This window comes from Mustela lutreola, chromosome 11, assembly GCF_030435805.1.
Source record: "Mustela lutreola isolate mMusLut2 chromosome 11, mMusLut2.pri, whole genome shotgun sequence".
Lineage (NCBI taxonomy): Eukaryota > Metazoa > Chordata > Mammalia > Carnivora > Mustelidae > Mustela > Mustela lutreola.
In genome coordinates this window covers 95,176,554-95,200,821 of record NC_081300.1, presented here as the reverse complement: position 1 = coordinate 95,200,821, position 24,268 = coordinate 95,176,554, and the positions used below count along the sequence as shown (strand labels likewise).

Below are 24,268 nucleotides of genomic sequence, written 5' to 3'. Positions count from 1 at the left end.
CCGAGGCCTTGCCAGGGCCCACAGTCAGGGTCAGGAGCGGCTGGCTGGTCACCCAGATTCAGCCTGATCGCGAGGTGGATGGAAAGCTAGAGGTGGAAATCATCCCCAAGGAATTAGAGGTCAGATGGACTCAGTGACATCTTTTTCCTTCATGTGATGTGTGTGGCCAGTGCCCTGACCATGTGGATGGGCTAGCCTCCCCTGGCTGCACCAGCTTAGGTGAACTATGGCTAATGGTCATAATAACATACTAGCAAGCCGCAAACATTTTGCGTATATTACTTACCTTCTTCATAAGCATAGGGGGAGAAACTTATTTCCTCCTGCCTTTTTTTTAAATAAAGAAAGTTCATGGGGGCGCCTGGCTGACTTAGTTGGTAGAGCATGCGACTCTTGATCTCGGAATTGTGAATTCGAGCCCACAATGGGTATAGAGATTACTTTGAAAAATGAAAAAAAAAAAAAACAAAAACCTTAAATAAAGAACGTTCCTGAGGCCCAGAGAGGTAAACAAACTAGTCCAAGGTCACACAGTTAATAAGCAACAGAGCAGGGCAAGAACCCAGGTGTGTCTAGTTTCAGAGTTCACCTGGTTCCCCGTTAGTCTGGGAGTCAGTAGACTTAGGATTCAGTCTTCCTTCTCAGCCGTATGGCTTTGGGAGAATTATTTGCTTATTTAATAAATTCCTTAAGGGCCTTCTTGGCAGTGTGGAAGGTCCTAGGGAGGCTGTAAGACACATTCTCTCTGTCCTGAATGTGTCCAGCCAGGTAGCAGCCAGGAGGGGGATTCTAACATAGGGACCTGGGGTCGGTGGCTTGGACTGGCCTGAAAGTATTTTCCATCCTTGCTTTGTGGTAAGACTCACCCATGACTAAGGGTGCCTGGGTAGCTCAGCATCCAATTCTTTTTTCTTTTTTTTTTAAAGACTTTATTTATTTATTTGACAGAGAGAGATCACAAGTAGCAGGCTGAGAGAGAGGGGGAAGCAGGCTCCCTACTGAGCAGAGAGCCCGACTTGGGGCTCGATCCCAGGACCCTGAGATCATGACCTGAGCCGAAGGCAGAGGCTTTAACCCACTGAGCCACCCAGGCGCCCCAGCATCCAATTCTTGATTTTGGCTGAGGTCATGATATCTGGGTCATGGGATTGAGACCCAGATTGAGTCCTGCCTCAGGCTCTGGGCTCAGTGGGGATTCCCCCTCCCACTGCTCTCCCTGTTCTCTGTCTCCCTCTAAAACAAGCAAATAAATAAATAAATAAAATCACTCATGACCCCAAATTCATGGGTAGCCCTAGATGTTTCTTAGACTGAGGCCAGTCTGAGGAAAAAGTAACCTGAAGCTACTTAAAGAGTGTTACATGACTTGGGCCTCAGATGACCCACCTGTAAAATGGGTACAGAGCAGGGAGAGGGTAGCAGTGAAGCAGGCTGGAGAGGCAGAGGGTGGGCGGGCAACACTGGGCAGTTGGTATGCGTCTCCAGCCAGTGAAAGCCAGAGGAGAACGGCCTGGTGGGCCCGTCTTCCTGTTTTTTCTAGAGAAGGAAGCAGTTCGGATTGTCTTGTGAAGTTTCCCCTTTTTTGTAGCACAGGTGGGTCAAACTAAACATGCTCCTGAGTCTGCCGCAGCCTGTGGCCTGTCAGTTTGGGTCCCTGGTACTAGCTGGGAGGTCCTAGAGAGGAGAGGCTGCACCTTGGCAGCTGATCTGCCCAGCCTGGAGCCTGGCTCAGCTCAGGGAGTTCATGAAGGAAGCAGGCCATGGCCCTTCGTGAGGTGCCCCCGAGTTCTGTGACTTCTGGGTTTACCCCTACAGCAGCCACAGAGACAGACAAATGTGGATGGCGGGGTGGGAGGGGGACTTTGGTTTCTGAATCCTGAGTGTCTGGGTTGTGTGATCCACTGTTCCTCAGGTCCCAGAGAACACTTGTCAGTAGGCTCTGTGGGTTGCCTGCTTTCCTTCCTTGACTGGATCTGTCCTTTGTCGCTTGTGTGGAATCACCCCTGTTATTGCCTTCATGTTGTTGGTGACTCTGTTCTGGAAGCAAGAGGCAGATGTCAGCCTCCCCAGCTCAGTCACCAGCCTGGGACACCTGCTCTCTTGTGCAGCCAAGGAGACATCATCAGGAGGGTGAGGATGGATGGAGCCTGTGAATGCTCTTGTTTCTCCTTCCTGGTTCTTCCTGAGGGAAATGCTCCAAAGTCATGGAGCAGATCTGAGGAAGGCTACGGGGAAGAACTTGGCAGTGACTAACCCGTTTGAGGCGGCCTGGCCCACCTGTGAGGCCCTGGCTTGGGGATTAGAGAAGAGTGGGTAGAAGCTTCTAGAATCCATTGAAATGCCTGGGGGTATAGATTCCCTGCCACTCTGCTTGAAACAGAACCTCTCTTCCGTTTCCCTCTTAGCTCACCGAGTCACTTGCTGGATGAGTTACTAGGGTAACAGGTGTAAGTCAGGTGTATCTGCGTTTCCACCTGATAGGACAGAAGGGAGAGTCTATAAATGCAGACTGACGCGGGCACCAGTGTTTGCAAAGTCTTCAAGATGGACGAGACCACCACGAGTATCAGTGGCAGTTGCTTACATGGACTGAGTTCTTGCTCACCAGGTTCCCCGCATGGGAGGTAGTGATCTCCCTCATTTTACTCGGGCAGATAGAGGCCAGGAGAGGGGGTGGTCAGCTACCCCATAGCACATGGTGAGTGGGCCACGGGACAGTTTCCAGCCCAGGTGTGAGGGGCTGGAGCTTTCTGTGTGGCCCTGGGTGGGCATGTAAGGAGCATAGGAACGGGGCCCTGGATTCTTGGCCCCGTTCAGGCTTCATCCTGCCACGTGCATCTCTTTGACCCTGGCAGTCCTGGGTCCCAGTTCAGGAAATGTTGCTTAAGTCACGTTGCTTAAGCCGTAAGAACAGTCCTGGGCAGTGTAGCTCTGCTCAGCAAAGATAGAAAACGTACAGCCGAGAAAATCAGCTGGCACACAGCTGAGATGGAGAGGCCGAAGCAGATGCGGAAGCCCAGCGGCAGCCACACTTGTCCTGCACGGAGGGGCGAGGGTGATGGGAAGGCGCCCAGGGAACGCGACAAGAGCACACCTGCCCAGCGGAGCCCGAGGTGTGGGGAGCTAGACCGAACCAGGTTACACAGAGCCTTTGTTCCTGTGCTCTGGGCTGGTGCTTGTCCCCGCCCTCCCCCAGGACCGCCAGCTCATCCCACTCCCTGCCCTACAGGACAGCACCAGCGCCCCGAGTGTCCCACAGAGGGCAGCAGTGGCCTTGTACCTTTGTTCCTGGCCGCCTTGGACCTGGGGCTGCCTGTGACCCAGGACTGGTGCGTTTGGGGTGGGGGTGGGGCTCTGTAATCGTCCTCCAGGCAGACAAACTAACGCACACAGCTCAGAGAAGAGGGGTCAGAGGAGATGTGGATGCCTGGGCCGGGGATCTCGGGGTTGGGGTTGCCCTGTCTGTCCCCTTTCTCCTCTGCCGATCCTGTCTCTCACTGTGAGTCTGTCTGCCTCTCTCTGTCCTTGTCCTACCTCTGTCTGTCTTGTTCCCTCTGCATGTCTCTTTTTGCCTCCCTGGCCTGGTCGTGGGACCCGCAGGCCTGGCGGGCTGAGCCTGTGATGGAGTGGCCGGCGGCGTAGGGGTTCCGAAAGGAGGCGCTGCCACCTCGTCCAGCAAGTGACTTGGTTGCAGCATCTGTCCATGGGCGGGGATTATCCTCCTGCCTGTCCCCTAGCTCTGCGCTGTGACTGTGGGCGGGAGCACATGTGGGTCCACTGAGCCCTGGAGACATGTACTAGTTACATGTGAGGGAGTCGGGTGGCTCGATACGTCCAGCCTTCAGGGACCAAGCGAGGCCACCGCCCTGGGCTCCAGTCCTTACAGGTGACTTCGGTCTTCTGCACTGCAGACAGGGAAGTGTCTGGGTCCCCCGCAGTGTTCTGGCGGGTGTCACTCCTTAGCTGTGGTCCCAGGCGGTCCTTTGTGATTTCTCCTGAGACTGATGTTGTCTGGGCAGCTGGGAAAGAGGCTCAGGGCCAGCCTGAATGAGAGGGATGCGGCTCCCTGGCCAGCATGGGGAGGGGAGACGGGGCCTGTCCCCACTGGAGGCTGCAGCAACATGAGGAAGCCTTTGTCGAGGCCCTTCCGCTGCCCACCACTGTCTCGCGCCACCCAGGGGTCAATGCCTGTGGTCGTCCTTCGGGGCTGTGTGTCCGAGCCCTGTCGGCCAGCCCGGAACTGTGCCTTCTGGGTCAGGCAGCCCAGGGATCCTCAGCTGTGGTCCTGGCTGCCCCCTGGGCCTCCTGGGCCCTTGTGCGTGCTTCCATGGATGACCTCCCCAGGGGTCCGGGAGCCCGCGGCTGACCCTGCCTGTGCCCTCCCCGCCCCAGGTTGGATCCATGCCGTCTACACCCCTGTAGACTCTCTGGTATTTGGCGGAAACATCCTGCACAGCTTTAACGTGCCCATGCAGCTGCGGATCTACGAGATCGAGGACAGAACACGGGTAAGGAGGCTTCCTTCTCTCCCGGCGGGATTGCCCAAGCCCCTGAGCCCTGCCTGGCGCTCGGGGTGTGTGGGGACAAGTCGTTCCAAAGTCCTCCGTGGTTCCCCCCTCCCTCCCGTCCCCTGCCTCAAGCAGGGCCTTGGTCCTTGCGGGGGGGGCTGTCTGTAAGAGCCCCACCCAGAGCCCCTGGAGTTTCTGTTCATCTCCAGGCCAGTGGCAGCCAAAACCCCCTCGTCAAAGAGGAAGCATCTAGTGAGGAAACGCTGTGAGATACTGGGAACCCTGCCTCTTCCTTCTTCTCGGGTGTAGACAGGGATGCACAGGAGTTGGGGGGGATTTTGGGGTGGTTATGGCTGTGGTTCGGAGGGGGGCTTAGAAAGGTCAGCTCTTGGCCATGTGTCGCCTCCCATCCAGGGACCCCAAATGTGATATCACGCCCCGAGGAAGCCAGTATCTGTATGGTCTCTGAGCTCTGTCCCCATGTCTGCTTGCAGGCGGCGGGGGCGGGGCTTTTCCTTGTGACTGTGATGGTCACAGCTTCTCAGACATAGGGTCTCCCCCACTCCCATCCCCCAGGACCGGGACTGAGGCTGAGACACCTGACGTGTGTCCCGTGTGCCCTCCACGTCGCTCTGTTCCACAAGCTTCCCCTGGGGAGCACTGGCTGCTCGCGTCTACACCCGCTTTCCCACTGTGGAGCTGGGCCAAGGGTCCCAAGGCAGTTGAGAGGCAGATCTGAGGGCGGGAAACTGGGGTCAAGAGGGCCCCTTCTTTCTCCTTTTTCCTTACAGTTGTTCACATATTCCCTTTTTCCTGTTGAGCTATAACACGCATAGCACATGAGTGACCGGTTACGCTGTGCGACTCCACGGGATTTAGCCCATCCACAGCCTTGCGCAGCTGCCGCCTCTAACTCAAGGACATTCTCATCACCCCGGAAGGAAACCCCCTACTCATTAGCAGTCACCTTCCATAGCCACCCCTCTCCCCCTCATAAGCCTGTGGCAACCAACAGTCTGCTTTCTGCCTCCACAGATTGGCCTGTCACTGGACGTTGCACAGACAGGGAATCCTGTCCTGTGTCCTTTTGGGATTAGTTTCCGTCACTTCTCACTTCTGTCTTCGGGGTTCATCCGCGATATAGCCGGGGTCATTGCTTCATCCCTTTTTATGGCTGAGTCACAGTTCCCCGTGTGGACGGACCACACCACATCTTCCTGGGTTTTGCCTCAGAGGAGGCTTTTTTGCCCCAGAGAGGTGTGGTCGTGTCTGGACTCTGCAGAAGCATTCCCTTGAGGCAGATGCCCTGGGCCCAGGGTCCCCACTTTTCTTGGTCTAGTTTCTAGGCCCAGGGCTGCCAGAATCACATACGTGAACCAGAACTTAGCTACTGTGTTGTGTCTGACTTCTCAAACTGTCCTGATGGCATTGAGGGACTGTGTCCAGGGGTTTCCTGGGAACAACCTGAGCTCTGTTCAGTGGTCAGGTTGTCGTCCCAGAGCAACTGTGCGTCTTCAGTGATGGGTTTGCTGCCGGGTCTGCAGAGACTGGGTCTTGTTTTGTGGATTTTCGCACCTCTTTTCTCTGTTGCCCGCCCACCATTCCTTTCCAGGTCTGGGGGAGGCTGCCCTGGGGCATCCTGGGTGTGAGTGGTCCTCCCATAGTCTGGGTCAAGTGCTGTCTGGGGCTCCGGCCAGCTGTTCCCTGGCCAGCCCTGAAGAATGGGCCATTTTGCGTTATGAGCAGACTAGGGAGTATGGGAGAAAAAAAGGAGAAATCCAGAAGTGAGGCCCATGACTTTCCAGCCAATTCCTGAAAGCCAGAATCAGGCTGGGATTTCTAAAGGCTTTGGCAACTTGCTTGGCAGCTGTCCCCCTCCCCCAGGGGATCCGGATTGTCCGCTCTCAGTGGATTTGGGCCCCATCCTTCCATCAGGAGTCCAGCTCCCCTCCTCTGCTCGGAGGGAGGGAGGAGGGAGAGTAATAGTGTGGAACCCTCGGCATCACAGTGGGCGCCTGGAGACTCTCAGGTCCATGTTGAGATGAGCACGGCAGGGTCCCCTCCCCCAAGGCCCACTCTCCCTGTCATCTGAGTGGGCGCCCCATCTGGTTTCCCTGAAGCAGGTTTCTGGGCGGGGGGCTGGCGGGCAGGCTGGTCTGGAAGCAGCAGCAGGCTGTTTAATCTGCTTTGATTTCTGGTCTTTGGAGAGGGCTTGGCTACAGGGCCCAATTGTTTATGTCTTAGGAGCCAAGGCAGACAAAAGATGCTGGGGAGAGAGCACTGGAAGCCAGATAAAATGCCAGGGCTCCTTGTCAGCTCGCTACAGCTTAATTCCTTACATCCCTGTGAGCTTTCTTAAGAAGGTTATGGCCATTTAAAAATAGTTTTTCAAGAGTCCCTAAAACGGGGCTTTGCTTGGAAACCAAAGGCGGGGGTGGGGGTGGGGGGGAGGGGGCGGGGGGGGGGGAGACAGGAAACTGTCAGTCTTTAAGCCCTGCGGTGTGGATTTGTCTTAGAAAAAGAATTTGCCTTTGTGGCCCAAGGGGGGGATCCCCCCCTCCCATCCAGACCAGGGGAACCCCAATGGTCTCCTATGTTTAGGAAGCTGCATCTCTGCTAGCTAGGATTTGAATTTGGGTGTGGGGGGGTTGGGTGATACTGCTGCTGGGGCCCTGCCCTTCCCCGGGCCTGGTGGTTTCCAGTGTGTAGACACCCACACGTATCCTCCCCTATGCAGAGTAAACCCTCTCATTGTAAAGATGTGCGGGGGGAGCCACACCAAGGACCGGATGTGTTGCATGTTTATTATGTGAAGAGAATGTCTCGACAACTCTCACTACGTATTTTTAACGCCAGTTAGCTTGATAAGGGACAGGGATGGTCCAGTTGATCATTCATTAAACTGCCGTCTCTCTTACGTTTATCTTTTTTTCCCCCCCAATGGCTCTAGTGAAGGCAGCTTTCTCAGGAAAGGTAACGCCGCACGCTCCATTCCGTCTCAGCCAGTGAATCTATTTGGAAATTGCAAATAATTTTCCCTTCCTCTCCTCTTTTCCTCCGCCATTGGATTTTTTTTTTTCCCATTGACTTTTTTTTTTTTCCAGGAGAAAAACAAATTTTAAGATACTTCCACCCACCCTCATATTTTAGTTTTTCAAGTCCCCTGAGACCTGGGAGTTCTCAATGCACCAAAACGCCTTTGGTTCTGATCTCCCGAGGTCGCTCAGCTGTAAGAGGAAGGGCTAAGGCCAAGTGCTACTCGCAGGGGCCTTTGGGAACTCAAAGCTACCCCTTGAGATCGGCTCATAGACTGATCATCCCCTAGGCTGGGAGCGCTGCATGCTTTCTGAACTGCCTTGCCTTTTGGTGAACAACTCAATTTGGTGAGGCTCCGAATCTGTCAACAAATAATGTTGAGCAATCGTGTGTTTAATGTTCCCAGGCATGTGGCTGAGACCTTTTGAAGGCGAAGGGTGGAAGGCGACAACCCGTTTGTAAGTCAATTCTTTGCCCATTTTGTTTCCTGCCGTGCTCTCTTGGAAAAAAAAAAAATAAAAATAAAAGAAAAAATTTGAATTCCTTCATCAGCATTTGTTTTCACCCAGCTGGTTTCCCTTGGGTTCAGCAACAATGAGGGGAGACTTCTCTTCCTCTCCTGATAGACAGCCAAAAAATATATTTTTTTTCCTGATCTAGAAAAAGTCTCAGGCGCCGCGGTGCCCTGCCGTGCGGAGTGGCTCGCACAGTTTCCCAAAATTTGTAAGGTCAAAAGCAACCTCAGAGTCTTACCAATCAAATCTGAAGCCAGGAGATGTGAGTAAGGGTCCGTCCGAGAAGAGGCGGGCTTGCCCGTCCTCAGCCTGCTCTGTAGGTATTGGCAATTGGTTTCAAAGTTTCTTGGTCCTTGCTCTGGAGCGGGGGTAGGGCTGAGGCTCCTGGACCCCTCCTCACAGGAGGTCAGGGTCTGTCTCAGTCTGAAGTGACCCTCTCCTTTTTAAACTCCGAAGGGCACTGATTCAGTGACAGTGAAAAAGGATTACTGCTATCCCAGCATTCAAACCAGGGTTCTCAGGAAAGTAGCTGGAGCCAAGGAAACCGCTAGATGTTCCCAACTCCATGCATCCCCCCGGAGGAGCTCAAAAGCATGCGGCGGCCAGGATCTCATTCCAGCACATATCATCCACCAGAGGTGGGGAGGTCGAATGGACCCAATAAGCAGATGGGAGAAGTGAGACCGCCCCAGACATGGGAAAGGGGCCTCACGGTTGAACACTGACTGAGTCAGCGGGACCTGGGGTGGCCGGGGGACTGAGCTGGGACTCTCAGAGAGGGCAGAATTGGGACCTTTTCCAGGTGGGCACTGTGAGAGAGGCAGGAGACTGGTATTTTAGGGCAGAGGACTGAGGTCTGCTTGTTTTTGCCTTCATCCCACACGTAGAATGTTGCCTGTAGACTGTTGCAAGAAAGTTGGGACCTTGTCCTTGGCTTAACGTTGAACTCCCTGGATTTCTGGAAGGTAGGAGAGGTGAAGAGGGGTCTCTGGCACCCGCAGAGATCCCCGGAGGCAGACACACCCTTGGCGAGAGGGCAGAAGAGCAGGTCCGGAGTGAGTGTGGACCTGTAGGATCTAGCTTTGGAAAAGAGGGCTCAGTCCCTCTGGGGGAGACAGGGACTAGCCACTCACTGCCCTCATTCCTCACTTACCCGCTCAGGATGAAGCTTCCGGAAGGTTCATCTGTGCAGGGCCGTCAGTGTAATTGTAATTGCTTCCTTTGCCATCTTTCTCTGCCATCTCGTCCATATAGACCCCGTGCTTCCACCCATCAGAATTCTCTTGGAGCCCAGGCCTGGAGCCCCGGCCTTTTCCCGGTTCTGATGCATAAAGCTCTCTGCACCTGCACTTCCTCCCCTATAAGAAGTGGCCCGAAGGGGATCCCCATCTGGACCCCTGCTCCAGACCCGGGCGTGTGTCTCCTGGTGTTAGAGCCACCCCAGGTCACCCTGGGGACTTTTGTCAGAGGGAATCCTCTGGGGATACAGACTGGGGAGTGCCAGGTGGTTGTCTGGGAGGAGCCGGAGGTGCAGGAGGTGGGACCCTCTAAGGCCCCGCCCCTGGAGGTAGGCGAGGCCACACCCCTCCCTCGTCATTGGTCCTCCCGGTGTTGCCTCCCTCCCAGAGTGCAGGAGATGCTTGATAGCCCGTCTGCGATCTAATGGGGGGGGGGGGGGGTCGATTTCTGTCTTTCAAGGGGCAGGGAGGGATAGCAGAGTCTGTTCAAGAATTTTTGAGAACAAGGAGGAGCCTGTGTTTGTTGTAGCTGGAATCAGGCTCACATCCGCAGGTACCCGCACCCTCCGTCAGCAGGTCAGGGGACAACTGTTTCTCTGCATCTCACAGAAGCACAAAGCGGACCCCATCCGCCTTCCCCTGGCGGCCTGCAGCTCAGGGAGCTTTGAAATGATGCTCTCACACAGGCCTCTTTCTCCCCTCTTCCTCCTCATTTGTGCATGCTACTGGTATCTTGCCCCTTCCAGCGTCTCTCTCCTACCTTCTAGCCCGCCTCCCCCATTTCCCCCTCACACCATTTGTGCTCTTGTTAAGATGGTGAGAATAACTCCCGCAGAAACCCCCTCCCCCCTGTTTTCTCCCTTGGTTCTCCTTTGCCTCCCAGAAACTGACTTCCACCCCTGGGTCTTTGCTTTCAGGTGCAGCCCAAATTTCGCTACCCCTTCTACTATGAGATGTGCTGGTATGTCTTGGAAAGATACGTGTACTGTGTGACCCAGCGGTCCTACCTCACTCAGGAATACCAGAGAGAATCAATGCTTATTGGTGAGTGAAATGTGGGCCCGGCCGTCTCCTCTGCTCAGCTGGGCAGGAAGAATGTTTTCAGTGTGGCCCTTGAGAGTCTCTGGGTTTCTGGAATACTTTTGAGCCAGAGTGTCGGCCAGACTCCTGGAGACCCCTTAGGAGGGGAAGCCATCCTTCTCAACTTCCCATGTGGAATAAAGAGTCCAAGAAAATGAGATCGTGACCTCCAACGGAGTCACCTTGGTGGCCTCCTAGGTCTCGATGAGGAACCAGTCCCAGGCGTGGTTGCTGAAACAGGATCCCTATGGAACAAAGAATCCTGGTGGTTTTAGTCCTCTGTGGCCACCAGCTAGCTGATCCCACAGCTCCAGTCCTCCCCTGCACCTAGGGATGGGTTTTTGTCTCTATGGGAGCAGGCCCGTGAGGTGCAGCCAGTCTCCAAAACCTGAGACCAAGCTTTGAGCTGGGGGAGAGGGGGTTGGAGACACAAACTTGGCAGAGCTTTGGGTGGTTCTGACAGAGGCAGGAGAGAGCATGGCTGCTGCGGAGTCCTGCCTTACTGCCTTTACTTAAAGGGACATCACCCCTGAATGGCTCAGTCCTTGAGTCTTGACTCTTGGATACCCAGCTGACTTTGCCTCTAGCTGTGACTCTGAGCACCGAGGAACAATCTGGAAGAACACCCCCAACCCCCTCACCCCTGCCTCTGAGCTCTTCCTGCTGGGGGGTTTCCCGGGGCAGAGTTTGCTGAGACTCATTCACTGCTTCTTTCTAGAATAACACGATCAGTTTGTCTCCTTTAGGGTCTGCATGGTTTCTCCTGCGATCCCCAGGATTTTTAGATTTTTTTTTCTCACTGTAAAAAAGCCTTTTTCCCTCCTTCCCTGTCATCCTTAGTGACTCTTAGTGGTTTCAGACTGGGCGTATGATGGAGAGCAAATGTTTCCACTGAGCTCTTTATGGGGAAGTGCTTATTTCCCTCCTAGAAATTCAGTTTTGCCTGGGGAGTCTCTTGTGAGTCTCCAACGTGTCAGATGTGCAATAATCGGGTATTGAGAAGTCCTGAAACCTCACAGCCTGCTCTCTGGAAGCTTCCAGCCTGGTAGGGAATGGCAAATTAGTCTGAAATAATGGGGTGACCCCTGTGGTTGTAGTAGCTTACACATTCCTGTGGGGGCCAGGGGCTTGATTTTGTGGCCGTCCTCACGACCAGGAAACGGAGAGGCGCTTCTCTCATTTGGATATTTAGGGCTGTAGAACGTTCCCGATTCCATTCGCAGGCACAAGAAGAAAGCTTGAGGCAGCGTTGGGGTCATTGAAATTGCTTGTCTGTTTCCCCCACTGCCTCACTGCTTCTCCCGCCAAAGTAAAGCAGCGACATCAGGGCAGTGGCTCGTGCATCAAGTACTGGTTGTGTGCCGGGACCGTACTCAGTGAAGTCTTAGCCGATGCTCGCTGCAGGCGTTCCGAGGAAGCATTTTTTTGCCCTATATATCTATATATTTTTAATATTTTATTTATTTGACAGAGAGAAATCACAACTAGGCAGAGAGGCAGGCAGAGAGAGAGGAGGAAGCAGGCTCCCTGTGGAGCAGAGAGCCCAATGTGGGGCTCAATCCCAGGACCCTGGGATCACGACCTGAGCCGAAGGCAGAGGCTTTAACCCACTGAACCACCCAGGCGCCCCGCCCTATATTTTTAAAAAACAGCATTATTGGGATATTGTCCCCATATCATACAATTTAATGTGTAGAACTCAGTGGTTTTTTGCATATTTTCAGAGCTGCGTGACCATCACCAGTCGATTTGGGATCGTTTTCTTTACCCCAGAAAGAAACCTGTACTCTTGTGTTAGAGCCTTCTCTTCCCCACCCCGAGCCTAGGCGCCCACTAATTTATTTTCTGGCTCTATAGATTTCCCCCTGTTCCGGACATTTCATGTGACTGGAGTCCTTATGTTATATACGCGTTTTGGGCCTTATTCTTATTTTTTTAAAAAGATGTTTATTTATTTATATGACACAGAGAGAGAGATCACAAGTAGGTAGAGCAGGCTCACAAGTAGGAGAAGCAGGCTCACCGCTGAGCAGAGAGCCCGATGTAGGCAGGGCTGCATCCCAGGACCTTGGGATCGTGACCCAAGCTGAAGGCAGACACCTAACCAACTGAGCCACCCAGGCGTTATTTTTATATGGCCTTATTTTTATATGTTGAAAAATAAAATGCCAGGGGTATTCAGAGAGGTAAAGCAACCTGTCTGAGGACACACAGCTGGGAAGAAAGCGAGCTGGGATTTGATCCTATGTCTGGCTGAGCCCAGCCTTTCTAGAGGCGGAGGGAGACATAGACCATGAGAAATGTCCAAAGAAGCTTGATGTCCAGAGTAGAGGGGAGGCATAGTGTGTGGACATTCCAGGGCCTTCCAGCAGGGAGTCTGGGACGTTCATCTCAGTCTTCCCTGTGACCCTTATGCTCCCCGTAGATGCCCTGAGAAAGCCCAGCATAGACGGCTTCTCATCTGATTCCTGGCTGGAGATGGAGGAGGAGTCCTGTGAGCAGCAGCCTCAGGAGGAAGAGAAGGAGGAGGAGGAAGAGGAGGAGGAAGAGGAGGAGGGCGCAGAGAAGGTGCCCAAGCCACCTGCCGATGGACCTCCATCGCCCTCCAGCACCCCCTCAGAGGACCAGGAGGCCTCCGGGAAGAAGCCGAAAGCACCTGCTCTGCGATTCCTCCAAAGGACTTTGTCTAACGAGTCGGAGGAAAGTGTGAAGTCCACGACGGTGCCCACCGACTACCCCAAGACGCCCACCGGCTCCCCTGCCACGGGGGTCTCCGCCAAGTGGACCCACCTCACTGAGTTTGAGCTGAAGGGCCTGAAAGCGCTGGTGGAGAAACTGGAATCCCTCCCGGAGAACAAGAAGTGTGTCCCCGAGGGCATCGAGGACCCCCAGGCACTCCTGGAGGGTGTGAAGGTGGGCAGGGGGTCGCATCTGGGCCTGGGCAGCTGAGAAGGTCCGGATGGGTTCCCAGGGGCATCTCAGCTCAGGGCAGCTTGGTGCAGACTATCCCGGGGGTATGTCTGTGCACGGAGAGGGGCTTCTGGTCCAAGCAAGCCTGCCTAAGCCTCCCAAGCTGAGGCCGCCGTTGAGAGCTAAAGGGGAAGCTGCCTCTGTGGTTGGCAAGGAGTTCTTCCTCAGCACTTGTGGAAAATCTGAGGCTTTGCTAGCAGTGGGCATTATGGGTAGTGCTGCTGTTAGGTCTGGGGACAGACCTCTCCGTCCTGCTCAGGAAGACTTGCTGTTCTGGGCTGGCTTCCCCTGGGGCACGCACCTGTTTCATAGGAGCAGGTTGTACCTCCTGGTGGTTCACTAGGTGGCCCGCTAAGGTGGGGCACGTAGCCACCTGTGGTTCAGAGGTCTCTAACTAGAGCCTAACTATCGAGCAGTGTTCACGGAGCAGCATCTGGGCTGGCCACGGGGGGAACAGGAAGCAGGAGGGCACAGTCACTGCCCTCAGGCAGCTCACCAGTTATTGGGTGAAAGACACTCATCAGCCACACTGGGTGCCAGGGCTCTGGGACAGTTATGCAGAGGGCATTTGGCTTGGGTTTTAGAGGCTGCATAGGAGTTCTCTAGATGGACAAGGCTGTTACAAGCAGAGTGCAAACGTGCAGTGTGTCCGTTTCCCAGGAAATACATGGAGAGGCCTTCCCCTCTAGTAATTGTCATCATAACATTTGTTGAAAACTCCACTACTGGTCAGGTACCAGCTCTGGGCAATGTACCTGAGTTACCTGCCCTTAACCGACGTGGAAGTAGGTTCAGAGAGGGTAAAGGATATGCCCGAGGTGACAGAGCAGGTCAATGCAGGGAGTTGGGAAGAGGACCCCGGACCGCTGTCAGGTGGCCTGACAAGGGCCACCAACAGAGGGACGCGGCGTACAAAATCATTAATCCAGAGGTGTTTTACTTTATTTAGAAGGTGTGCCCTTCTGGATGCTGGGAAGTGAAAAATATCATAATGGGACGGGGAGGGGGGGGTGCAGATCGCCAGGTAAAAGAACTCTGTGGTGACCATTCCCAGAAAGCCAGTCTTTACTAGCTTTGGGCTCTTTTCATTGACTCTTGACTTTTTTGGAGGTTGATCTCTCTTGAGAGTTCTAGGAAAATGTGCTTATACACACAAAATTTTGCATGCTGGCCCAAGGGGTCTTAGACTTCTGAGCCTGATCTTGGACCACAGGTTCAGAATGCCTGATCTCATGGCTTGGAGTTTTGTATGTGAAGTTTCCTTTTTTTTTTTTTTTTTTTTTTTTTAAAGATTTTATTTATTTATTTGACAGAGATTACAAGTAGGCAGAGAGGCAGGCAGAGAGAGAGAGGAGGAAGCAGGCTCCCCGCTGAGCAGAGAGCCTGATGTGGGGCTCGATCCCAGGACCCTGGGAACATGACCTGAGCTGAAGGCAGAGGCTTTAACCCACTGAGCCACCCAGGCGCCCCTGTATGTTAAATCTCCTAAAGGAAACCTTAGAATTCTGTCCTGAGGCTCCTTTTTTCTTCGGAGGTCCTTTAAAGTAAAAACAGGGAGTTTTCATCAATAACAAAACCATTAATAGTATGGGGACCCAACCCAGAATGTTATAAGTGGATTAAAAACACATTCATCTTATAAGGAAGTGTTCTGTGCTGTGGAAAGCTCTTTTTTCCTTTAAAAGCTTCTTTGTGTCTCTGATCTGTTCGTGTGTAGTGTTCCTGGTTCCTGGTTGGTCTGATTTCTTTCTTTTTTTCTTTTTTGATCAGGTTTCTTTCTGGGGATAGAACTTGGCCCCTCCAGTCTCCCCTAGACCCACCTGATGGGCCCTGAGGCGGGATTCAGCCTAGGCCCGTTGATGGTGTGGAGGAGGGTCGGGGGCGGGAAGCCCAGCTCCTCCCTCTTGTCCCCACCGTGGGGTTCAGTGGCAGGTTGTGAGAAGGCATTTCAGTGGCTATGTGCTCTCACAGGTGTTTTCCATCTATAAACTCATTTAAACCTCCGGACAACACTTGGTAGTACTTTTATGATCCTTATTTTGCAGATGAGAAAATTGAGGTACGGATAGGTTAAGTGATTTGTGCAATATGTGCTGCTCAATGGGGGCGGCCCTGTGCTCACCCCCTACACCGTACTGCCTTGTTGGGCTGCGATAGAGACATGTTCTCTCTTCTCAGAGACCATCCTACATTTAGGGAGAAAGTAGGAAGGGGATTGCTTTGGCTTTCTTCATAGAGCAAGCAACAGATCTGGCCTTGGAACAGAGGATGTATATTGGCAGCCCCGGCCAAATCCAGCCTCTAGGCTTTATGTTTAGCCTGTACAGTATTAAACATATTTTTGTAATTACTTGCCAACATTAAAATATCAAAAGAGGAAAAAAGAAATCCTAGCTATCCTGGCCCATGTTCCCGACAGGCTACAAGCAGCAGGAAGTGAGTAGTAGCTGACCTCATACACCCCAGTCCTCACCACTCCCTACTGCCTCCCTGAGTGTGTATATATTATTAGACTCACACATCTCTTTTTCGTCTAATCTAGTTCACTTATTGAACTTAGCTATCTTTCTTTCTTCTTTTTCTAAGACCCCAGAAGAGATGATTTATTGTACATGTGTTATATTCAGCCACACAAGAAAACAGAATTAGTCTGGAAAGTCACAGGTCCAGGGCAAAGGGCCCAAAGGGGCTATGTTTTGGTATGAGCAAGGTGGGTCTTTCAGCGGTGGTCATTGTGATCAGATGGCAGTTGGGTGTTCTAGGTTTATTGACTCAAGTTCTAGAAAGTAGACATGCTGTCCAATAGTTTGTACCGCGTCAATGGCCTCTGGCTTTCCTTATTTCTGCTCCTGTGGCTTCTGTGGGTGCCCAAGGCAGAGCTTTACTAGGACCTCTCTGTCTCATCTTTTTCCCTTCAGCCTGCGCATTCCCTTCTTTCTCCACTTGGCTGTCATGGCGCGGAGGTTTCCAGAAGATGGCGCTAAGGCCAAGAGAGCCCCAGTTTATCTAGCTTCTAAGAGATGTCTATTCTTGAGCCGTGTCTGGGGAGGTCTTTTGTAGGTAGCTTAAAGACCTTGTAAATTGGGTAGACAGGTCTCCTTAGAGCCCCAGGAGAACTGGAGGGTCTGCTCATGTCTCTAAATGCTGTGTGGCCAGGGGTCTGTGTAGAGGAGGTGGGCCAAATGTCTCTTCTGGAACAAGAGGGTTCTTGGCTGTGCAGCCTGGCCGTGAGCCCCTCACAGTCGAGACCCAAAAGAGAGGTTGAACCCAAGACTGACCTTCAGAGTGAGAGCGTTGTCATAGAGAATGAGCGGCTTTGTCCTGGCTGCCCCTCTGTGCCTTGGCTCTCTCTCCTTAGATATTGGGGTTTTGTTTACACTGTCTGAAAAATAAAACACAGCTCAGGAATGTGGGTCCAGAACAGAAATCTTAGCCAGCGCCTAGTGCTATCACTACCATTGAGTGATTCCTGTTTCTGGTGGGTGGTGGTTCCCCCTTGGTGACTGACCAGTTGTAATCTTTGGTCTGCTTTGTTTATGTATTTGACAGAGAGAAACATAGCGAAAGGGGGAGCACAAGCAGGGGGAGTGGGAGAGGAAGAAGCAGTCTCCCTGATGAGCCACGAGCCTGATGCAGGGCTTGATCCCAGGACCTGGGATCATGACCTGAGCTGAAGGCAGACGCTTATAACTGACTGAGCCATCCAGGTACCCCTGTAATGTACTTTTTAAAAATTGTGGTAAAATGCACATGGCTCCATTTTGCTTAAAAAAAATTTTTTTTTTGCTTACTCGATCACCACTTTAGAATCTTTTTTTAAAAAAGATTTTATTTATTCATTTTTTCAAGAGAATATTAAATAGTTTATTGATTACACATGATAATGGATGATACACAAGCTTTAATCCCATCTATAATTTTATCTGATACCATAATTCAATTTAGATATATTGCATAGGATGTGCCAACAATCATATTAGATTTTATTTATTCATTTTTAACAGAGAGGGAGAGTACAAGGAGGGAGAGCAACAGGCAGAATAAAATGTTGAGGGAGAACCAGGCTCTCAGCTGAGCCAGGAGCCAGATGTGGGTCTCAATCCCAGGACCCCGGGATCATGACCCGAGCCGAAGGCAGACGCTTAACTGACTGAGCCACCCAGGTGCCCCTGTAATATACTTTTTAAAAATTGTGGTATAATGCACATGACTCCCATTTTGCTTTAAAAAAAATTTCTTTTTTTTTTTTGCTCACTAGATCACGACTTTAGAATCTTTTTTTATTTTTAAAGATTTTATTTATTCATTTTTAACAGAGAGGGAGACTATAAGCAGGCAGAATGGGAGGGAGAACCAGGCTCTTGGCTGAGCCAGGAGCCAGATGTGGGACTCGATCTTAGGGCCCTGGGACCATGACCTGAGCCGAAGGCAGACGTTTAACCGACTGAGCCACCCAGGGGCCCCTGCTTTTTGTCTTTATAGGTTTACCCACTCTGCATATTTTTTCTCGGTAAAAGCTTTAAGTGTTACATGATCAATGTAAGAAAAATTAAACATTAGAGGCTAAAGGTTAGAAAATGTCCCCTGCCTCAGTCCCCGCCCCCAGAGGTAACCCTGATGTTCATCTGCTGATCTTAGTTCTGGAGATTTCCCCTTACCCCACCTATACATAATTTTTAAAAAATTAGATGATTCTGTTTTACAACTTGCTTCTGTCCCTTAAACTTTCTTTTTTGTGTCTTCCTGTAAGTCTGGCTCACTCTTTTCATGGACAGAACTTTTGAAAGTTGAGTTTGTCCTTCTTATGACCCTGTGGTTTTGAAAGTTGAGTTTGTCCTTCTCATGACCCTGTGGTTTCTCCAGGTCCGAGAGAGCTCATTTGTGCCTTGAAAACTTGTCTGCATGTAGATTCAAACCAAAAGGAACACCCCCACTTAATTTATTTTGTGGAAAGAAGGGCCTCTGGTAAAAATCCAACTAAGAAAGTCATTTCCAAGGCGCCTAGGTGGCTCAGTTGGTTAAGCGTTCGACTCTTCATTTCGGCTCAGCCCGTGATCTCAGCCTCATGAGGCTGAGCCCCACGTCTGGCTCCATGCTCGGCGCGGAGTCTGCTTGGAAGTCTCTCTCTCCCTCTCCCTCTGCCCCTCTCCCTCCTCAGTCTCGTATCCTCTCTAAATAAAGAAATAAAATCTTAAAAAAAAAAAAAAAAAAGGAAGGAAGAAAGGCATTTCCTTTCCCTGTCTTTGTGAAACCCTTGGGTTTTGGCACTGAGATACCTTCAGTGACTTCCCTCTTTCAAGATACTTCTTCAGCTGCAGGTGCAGGATGTTGGCCGGTACCTAATGGGAAGAGTAAGAAATCAGGAGACGAGACCCTTGAGTCCAATTTTGGTTTCTGTTCTTTGCTGCTTGCGGTGTGGTCGAGTCACTCTGCCTTTCTGTTTACCTGCAGGTGAAATGTGGGTATTGGACTAGCTGTGCTTTATCTTTCTGGGGACCAGTTCTATAGGCCCTAGGCCGTCCTGAAGTTCTTAACCCTGAGAAACCTGAGCGTCTTTCCCATAAAATGGGAGTAATAACAGGGATCTGTGTCACTGGGACTGTGAAGTAATGAACACCGAGCACTCCTAGTAAACCCTTGGAGAAAAATTAGATATTCTTAGGTAAACAGTCAAAAGAGACTAGCTGGTTTTGCCCGTCTCCCCAGCGTTCCCAAGCTCTGCCCCCACCTCTCAGCTCCCCTCCATCTGACTTCCAGGTTAATGATCACCACTGGTGTAAGTTTCTTAGGGCTGCCATAACAAGGAGGCGCAGACTGGCTTAAAACAACAGAAAGTCACTTTCTCACCATGCTGGAGGCCGGAAGTCTGAAATCAAGATTGTGCTTGCTTTGAAGGCTGTAGGGATGGAAGGATCCTTCCTTGTCTTCTCTAGCTTCTCGCCGTTGCCAGCAATCTTGGGCATTCCTTGGCTTGTAGCTACATCACTTCAATCTCTCCTCCTTGTTTACATCGTTGTTTGTCTTCCCTATGGGTCATCTTCTCTTACCAGGACAGCGGTCATTGGATTAGGGCCCGCCCTAATCCACCATGACCGGGTCCTAACATGGTTATGTCTGCAAAGATTCCATTTCCCAGTAAGGTCACATTCTGAGGTTTTGCCCATGAATTTTGAGGGGCGCACTGTTCAACCCACTGCATCATCATCTTTTTTCTCTTCTATCCTGGATTGGGAACAGTGAGGTGGGAGTTGCCCTGGGAGTAGCCATTCCTTCTAGAAGAATCTGTCTACTGGAACTCAGGGAGAGCGCTGTGGCTCCTGATGGGAGGAAAGGAAGACATGTGGCTACTGGGGGGCAGTCCTCATATGGACTGTAGATGACTTGAAAATGCCTGGCAAGGTTGTGAAGGGTTTGGGTCTAAGTGGGTCGTGACCACTGAGGTTGGCAGTAGGAGGATCTTTGTCAGAGAACCCTCCAAGGTGATTCTGCAGTGGTCCTTGTTAATTAAAATAATGCCAGGCTCTCTTTCCCACAGTGCCATGCCCCCCTGGTTGTGAGAGTGTCAGCTGGGGATGAAAATACCAGCTTGCAGCAGACAGCCACCTTTCTTACTGCACAGAATTGTGGGACTCTGGAATTAGGGGGCTGGAAGAGGCCTCGAGGGGCCGTTATTTTCAGGTGTCATATATATATGTGTATATATATATATACACACAATATACAACAATACAACTGTATGTATACAAATGTATGTATATATATATACATACACTATACAACAATATACATATATAATATACATATATATGTATATATCTACATATATATGTATCACCACATATATATATACATATATACTATATATATATATATACATATATACTATATATATATACATATATACTATATATGTATATATATATATATATATATATTTAAAGAAAGAAATCAGTTGTATTGTTGTTTCATCAAAACCCAAATATAAAAGGAAAGAAAATAATCCTAAATGAAGAGTACATTATCCAAATAGGTACTGTCTTTTAAGACCAAAATTTCTGGAGTCAGGCTGACTCCCAGATGCCGTGCATCAGGCAGTCGAATGCTCTTGGGGAAAGTGAAAAAATGGAGAAAGAACATGTGCCTCATCAAATTCAGCGAGGCAAGAGGCATAAAGTCTTACTTAGCACAGGGCCTTTAAGTGCTTGGAACCTTGAGATGATGATGATGATGATGGTTTCAGATAGTGAAAAATGAAAACAGGTCCATTTAGGGTCAAGTGTGAGAGTCTGACCCATGACCATGGAAGGTGTGTGTACAACTTTACTCTCAGGGGGCCATCAGCCCGACCCTGGAACACACCTGCTTGTTTAAGCACCGCCCGCCCCGCCGTCTCGCTGTTTTACAGAATAGTGAGGTGTAGGGCCCAGACCTCCAGCACTATTAGCTGTTCAGTTTACTTCTCCCCAACCCCCACCAGCCTGCTTCAGAGGAACCAAGAAGCAGGAAGCCTGGCTTGCTCCCACCCAAAAGATGACCCAGAGCCCAGACAACGGCATAGTCAGGTTCAGGCTGTCCTGCTGGGGGCTGCGTGTCAGACTGAGCCCTGGGTCGGTTGGGCAGTGAGGGGCCGGAGGGTTGATACAAGGATGAATGAGACAGGCCTCTCACCTAGCGAGCTCCGGGCGTGATGGTGGAACAGCGATGGGTGCTCCCAGTTCTCTGCCTCTCTCACCTCAGGGAACGAAGGAGAACAGCAAAGGGCCAGATACCTGAGTTCTAGACGTCTGGGCAAAGCCTAGACCCCAAAAATGGGTAGATCAAGTCGTGTCCCTTGGGACTTTTTTTTGGCTTAAAATGAAATGGTGGGCACCTGAATCGTCTCCTTACCCCTTCTCGTTAGGTAGCTAAAGGAGCGCTTAGACTGCCCTTCCGACTAAATACACTTTTAAAATTTCTATTTTAAATTTCCCTGTGCTTAGAGCTTCGGAAGTGGTTGAGTTCTGTGAACGGAGGACAGGGGCAAGGTGTCCCAGGACAGAGGCCACAAGAGAGCGGCCGACACTTGTGGATCGTTTACTGTGGACCAGGCGCCTCCAGAGCACTGCGATTCTCGCCATGAGCCGGCACAGTGGAGACTGTCATCTTCCCATTTCATAGATGAGGAAACTGAGACTTCAAGAGGTCTAGCTACAAATTATGTAGCTAACAGGCTTCTGACCACACTGTGCTCTGGCTAGTGTAGGGTGTTGGCCGCCGTGACAAATGCCTGTGGACTTGGTGGCTTGAAACAGCGGAAACTTACTCTCTTCCAGTCTGCTCTGCCCCCTGGGGAAAAAGCTCTGGTGGGGCGGGGGGGGGGGATGGGGGGGGAACTCTTCCAGCTTCTAGTGATTTCTGGTGTTTCTTGGCCTGTGGCCACGTCACTGCGGTCTCTGCCTCGGTCCTCTCAGGACCTTGTTCCTTGTGTGTCTGTTCAGATTTCCCTCTTCTTTCTCTTACTCAGACACCAGTCACGGAATGCCGAGCGGCACAGTCCGTTAAGTGTCCGACGTGGTTTTGGCTCAGGTCATTATTTCAGGGTTATGAGATTGACTCCTGCCTTGGGCTCTGGGCTGAGTGTGGAATCTGCTTGGGATGCTCTCCCTCTCCCTCTACGCCCCTGCTCCCACCGTGCAAGCACATGTGTGCTCTTTCTGTCTAATATATAAATAAGTTTTCTTTTTTAAAAAATAAAGGATCTTATTGTTTTATTATAATATAGCATGATTTTATGAAGATTCTGATAATCAGGATTCCTTAATCTACACAATTACATTGATTTAATTAAATTCTAATTAAATTGGAATTCTTGGTATTCCAATTGATTTACTGACAGCTACAAGTCTTCTTTAATGATTTAGATTTAATGATTAATAATCTTTAATGATATAATAAAATAAAAATTATTTTATTTTATTTTAATTTATTTATTTGACAGAGATCACAAGTAGGCAGAGAGACAGGCAGAGAGAGAGAGAAGGGGAGGCAGGGTCCCCACCGAGCAGAGAGCTCGATGTGGGGCTCGATCCCAGGACCCTGAGATCATGACCTGAGCTGAAGGCAGACACTTAACCAACCGAGCCACTCAGGCATCCCAATAAAGAAATTTCTTTTTTTTTTTTTAAAGATTTTATCTATTTGACAGAGAGAGAAAGATGACCAGTAGGCAGAGAGTCAGGCGGGGGCGGGGAGAGGGGGAAGCAGGCTCCCTGCTGAACAGAGAGCCCGATGCGGGACTCCATCCCAGGAGCCCGGGATCATGACCTGAGCCAAAGGCAGCAGCTTAATCCACTGAGCCACCCAGGTGCCCCCCAATAAAGAAATCTTAAAAAAACAAAAACAAAACCCCCCAAAATACTAGTTACTGTATTTGGGGCACAACCCTAAAATCCCAGATAATTTCATCTGGATATTCTTAACGAATTACATCTGCAAAGAACCTTTTTGCAAATAAGGCCACATTCACAAGTATCAGGGTTTAAGATCTGAACATACCTACTCGAGAGATACAGGTCAGCCCAGTACAGGTGGGTTTTTACAGGCGGTACAAGCTGCCTGTGGCAAGGGCAGGGTGCCTCCGTCTGCTGAGCCCAGAGCCGTGGTCTGAGCTGCTCCATGCCTCGGTACCGTCCCTTGACTGTTGGTTTGGTTGATGGTTGGGGATTCTTAATGCCTGTCTCTGTTTTATTATCGTCAGTTATTGTTAACACCCCTCCTTGTGGAGCCGTGGGGCCTGAATCCGTTGTTAGCCAGTTAAACCTGCCGAGAGAGTTGGCCTAACAGGGAGCAGAGAGGCCCAGCACATCTGTTGTCTGTGGTGATCTTGGGGTCAGGTCCCAGCAGAAGGGGCCTGGTGGCCCCAATCTTTCCCTTTTATTTATTTTTTTTTTTTGGAAAGATTTTATTTATTTGACAGAGAGAGAGATCACAAGTAGGCAGAGAGGCAGGCGGGGGGCTGGGGAGCAGGCTCCCCGCTGAGCAGAGAGCCTGATGCGGGGCTCGATCCCAGGACCCCAAGACCACAACCCGAGCCGAAGGCAGAGGCTCAACCCACTGAGCCACCCAGGCATCCCTCTTTCCCTTTTAGAAAGCCTGGCCTAGGCTCTTCTACTCAGAAGGTTTTTTTTTTTTTTTTTTTTTTTTTTTTTTTTTAAAGATTTTATTTATTTATTTGACAGACAGAGATCACAAGTAGGCAGAGAGGCAGGCAGAGAGAGAGAGGAGGAAGCAGGCTCCCCGCTGAGCAGAGAGCCCGATGTGGGGCTCGATCCCAGGACGCTGAGATCATGACCTGAGCCGAAGGCAGCGGCTTAACCCACTGAGCCACCCAGGCGCCCTACTCAGAAGGTTTATGGGTGTAACCCAGAGAGCCCTGGGCTGGTCCCGGCACCCAGGCTTCCTAGTCTCTGTTTCCAAGAGCCCCAGGGAGTGTATAAATAGAGGCAGGACGTGATTCTCTTCAGCACAATTTATTTCGCAGAGAGTCCATCCCCAATTAGAAAAATCTCTTCCTGTAACCTGTCACAAACAAACGAAAATAACTTCTCTGAGGGACGGAACCCCGAGCGCCTCCTGGTGGCCCCCGAGGGCTGTGGAGGGGGACCATTTCCTGCGGGGAGTGTGTGAGCAAGATACCCACTCCAGGGCCCTTGGGGAAGTCTGTTAATTTTCATTTTTATTTACTTATTTTTACAATGACTTTTTAATGACTTTTTTTCAAAGTAGGCGTCACGCCCAGCTTGGATCGAAGCTTGAACTCATGACCCTGAGATCATGACCTGAACTGAGACCAAGAGTTGGGACTTTTAACTGACGGAGCCACTCAGGCGCACCTTCTATTAATTTTTAATTATTATTTATCATTACTAATATATTTATTATT

General features: G+C 50.9%; 1 protein-coding gene across 9 annotated transcripts in view; it reads left to right on the top strand.

Moving 5' to 3' along the window:
- Window positions 1–24,268, top strand: part of KDM2B (lysine demethylase 2B) — a 123,155-nt gene that overhangs the window by 44,508 nt on the left and 54,379 nt on the right. For all 9 annotated transcript variants that reach the window (XM_059140433.1, XM_059140432.1, XM_059140435.1 and 6 more), the window contains 3 exons: window positions 4,393–4,508; window positions 10,215–10,341; window positions 12,803–13,290. In XM_059140433.1, coding sequence (XP_058996416.1) covers window positions 4,393–4,508; window positions 10,215–10,341; window positions 12,803–13,290 — 731 coding nt within the window. The remainder of the gene's footprint in view (window positions 1–4,392; window positions 4,509–10,214; window positions 10,342–12,802; window positions 13,291–24,268) is intronic.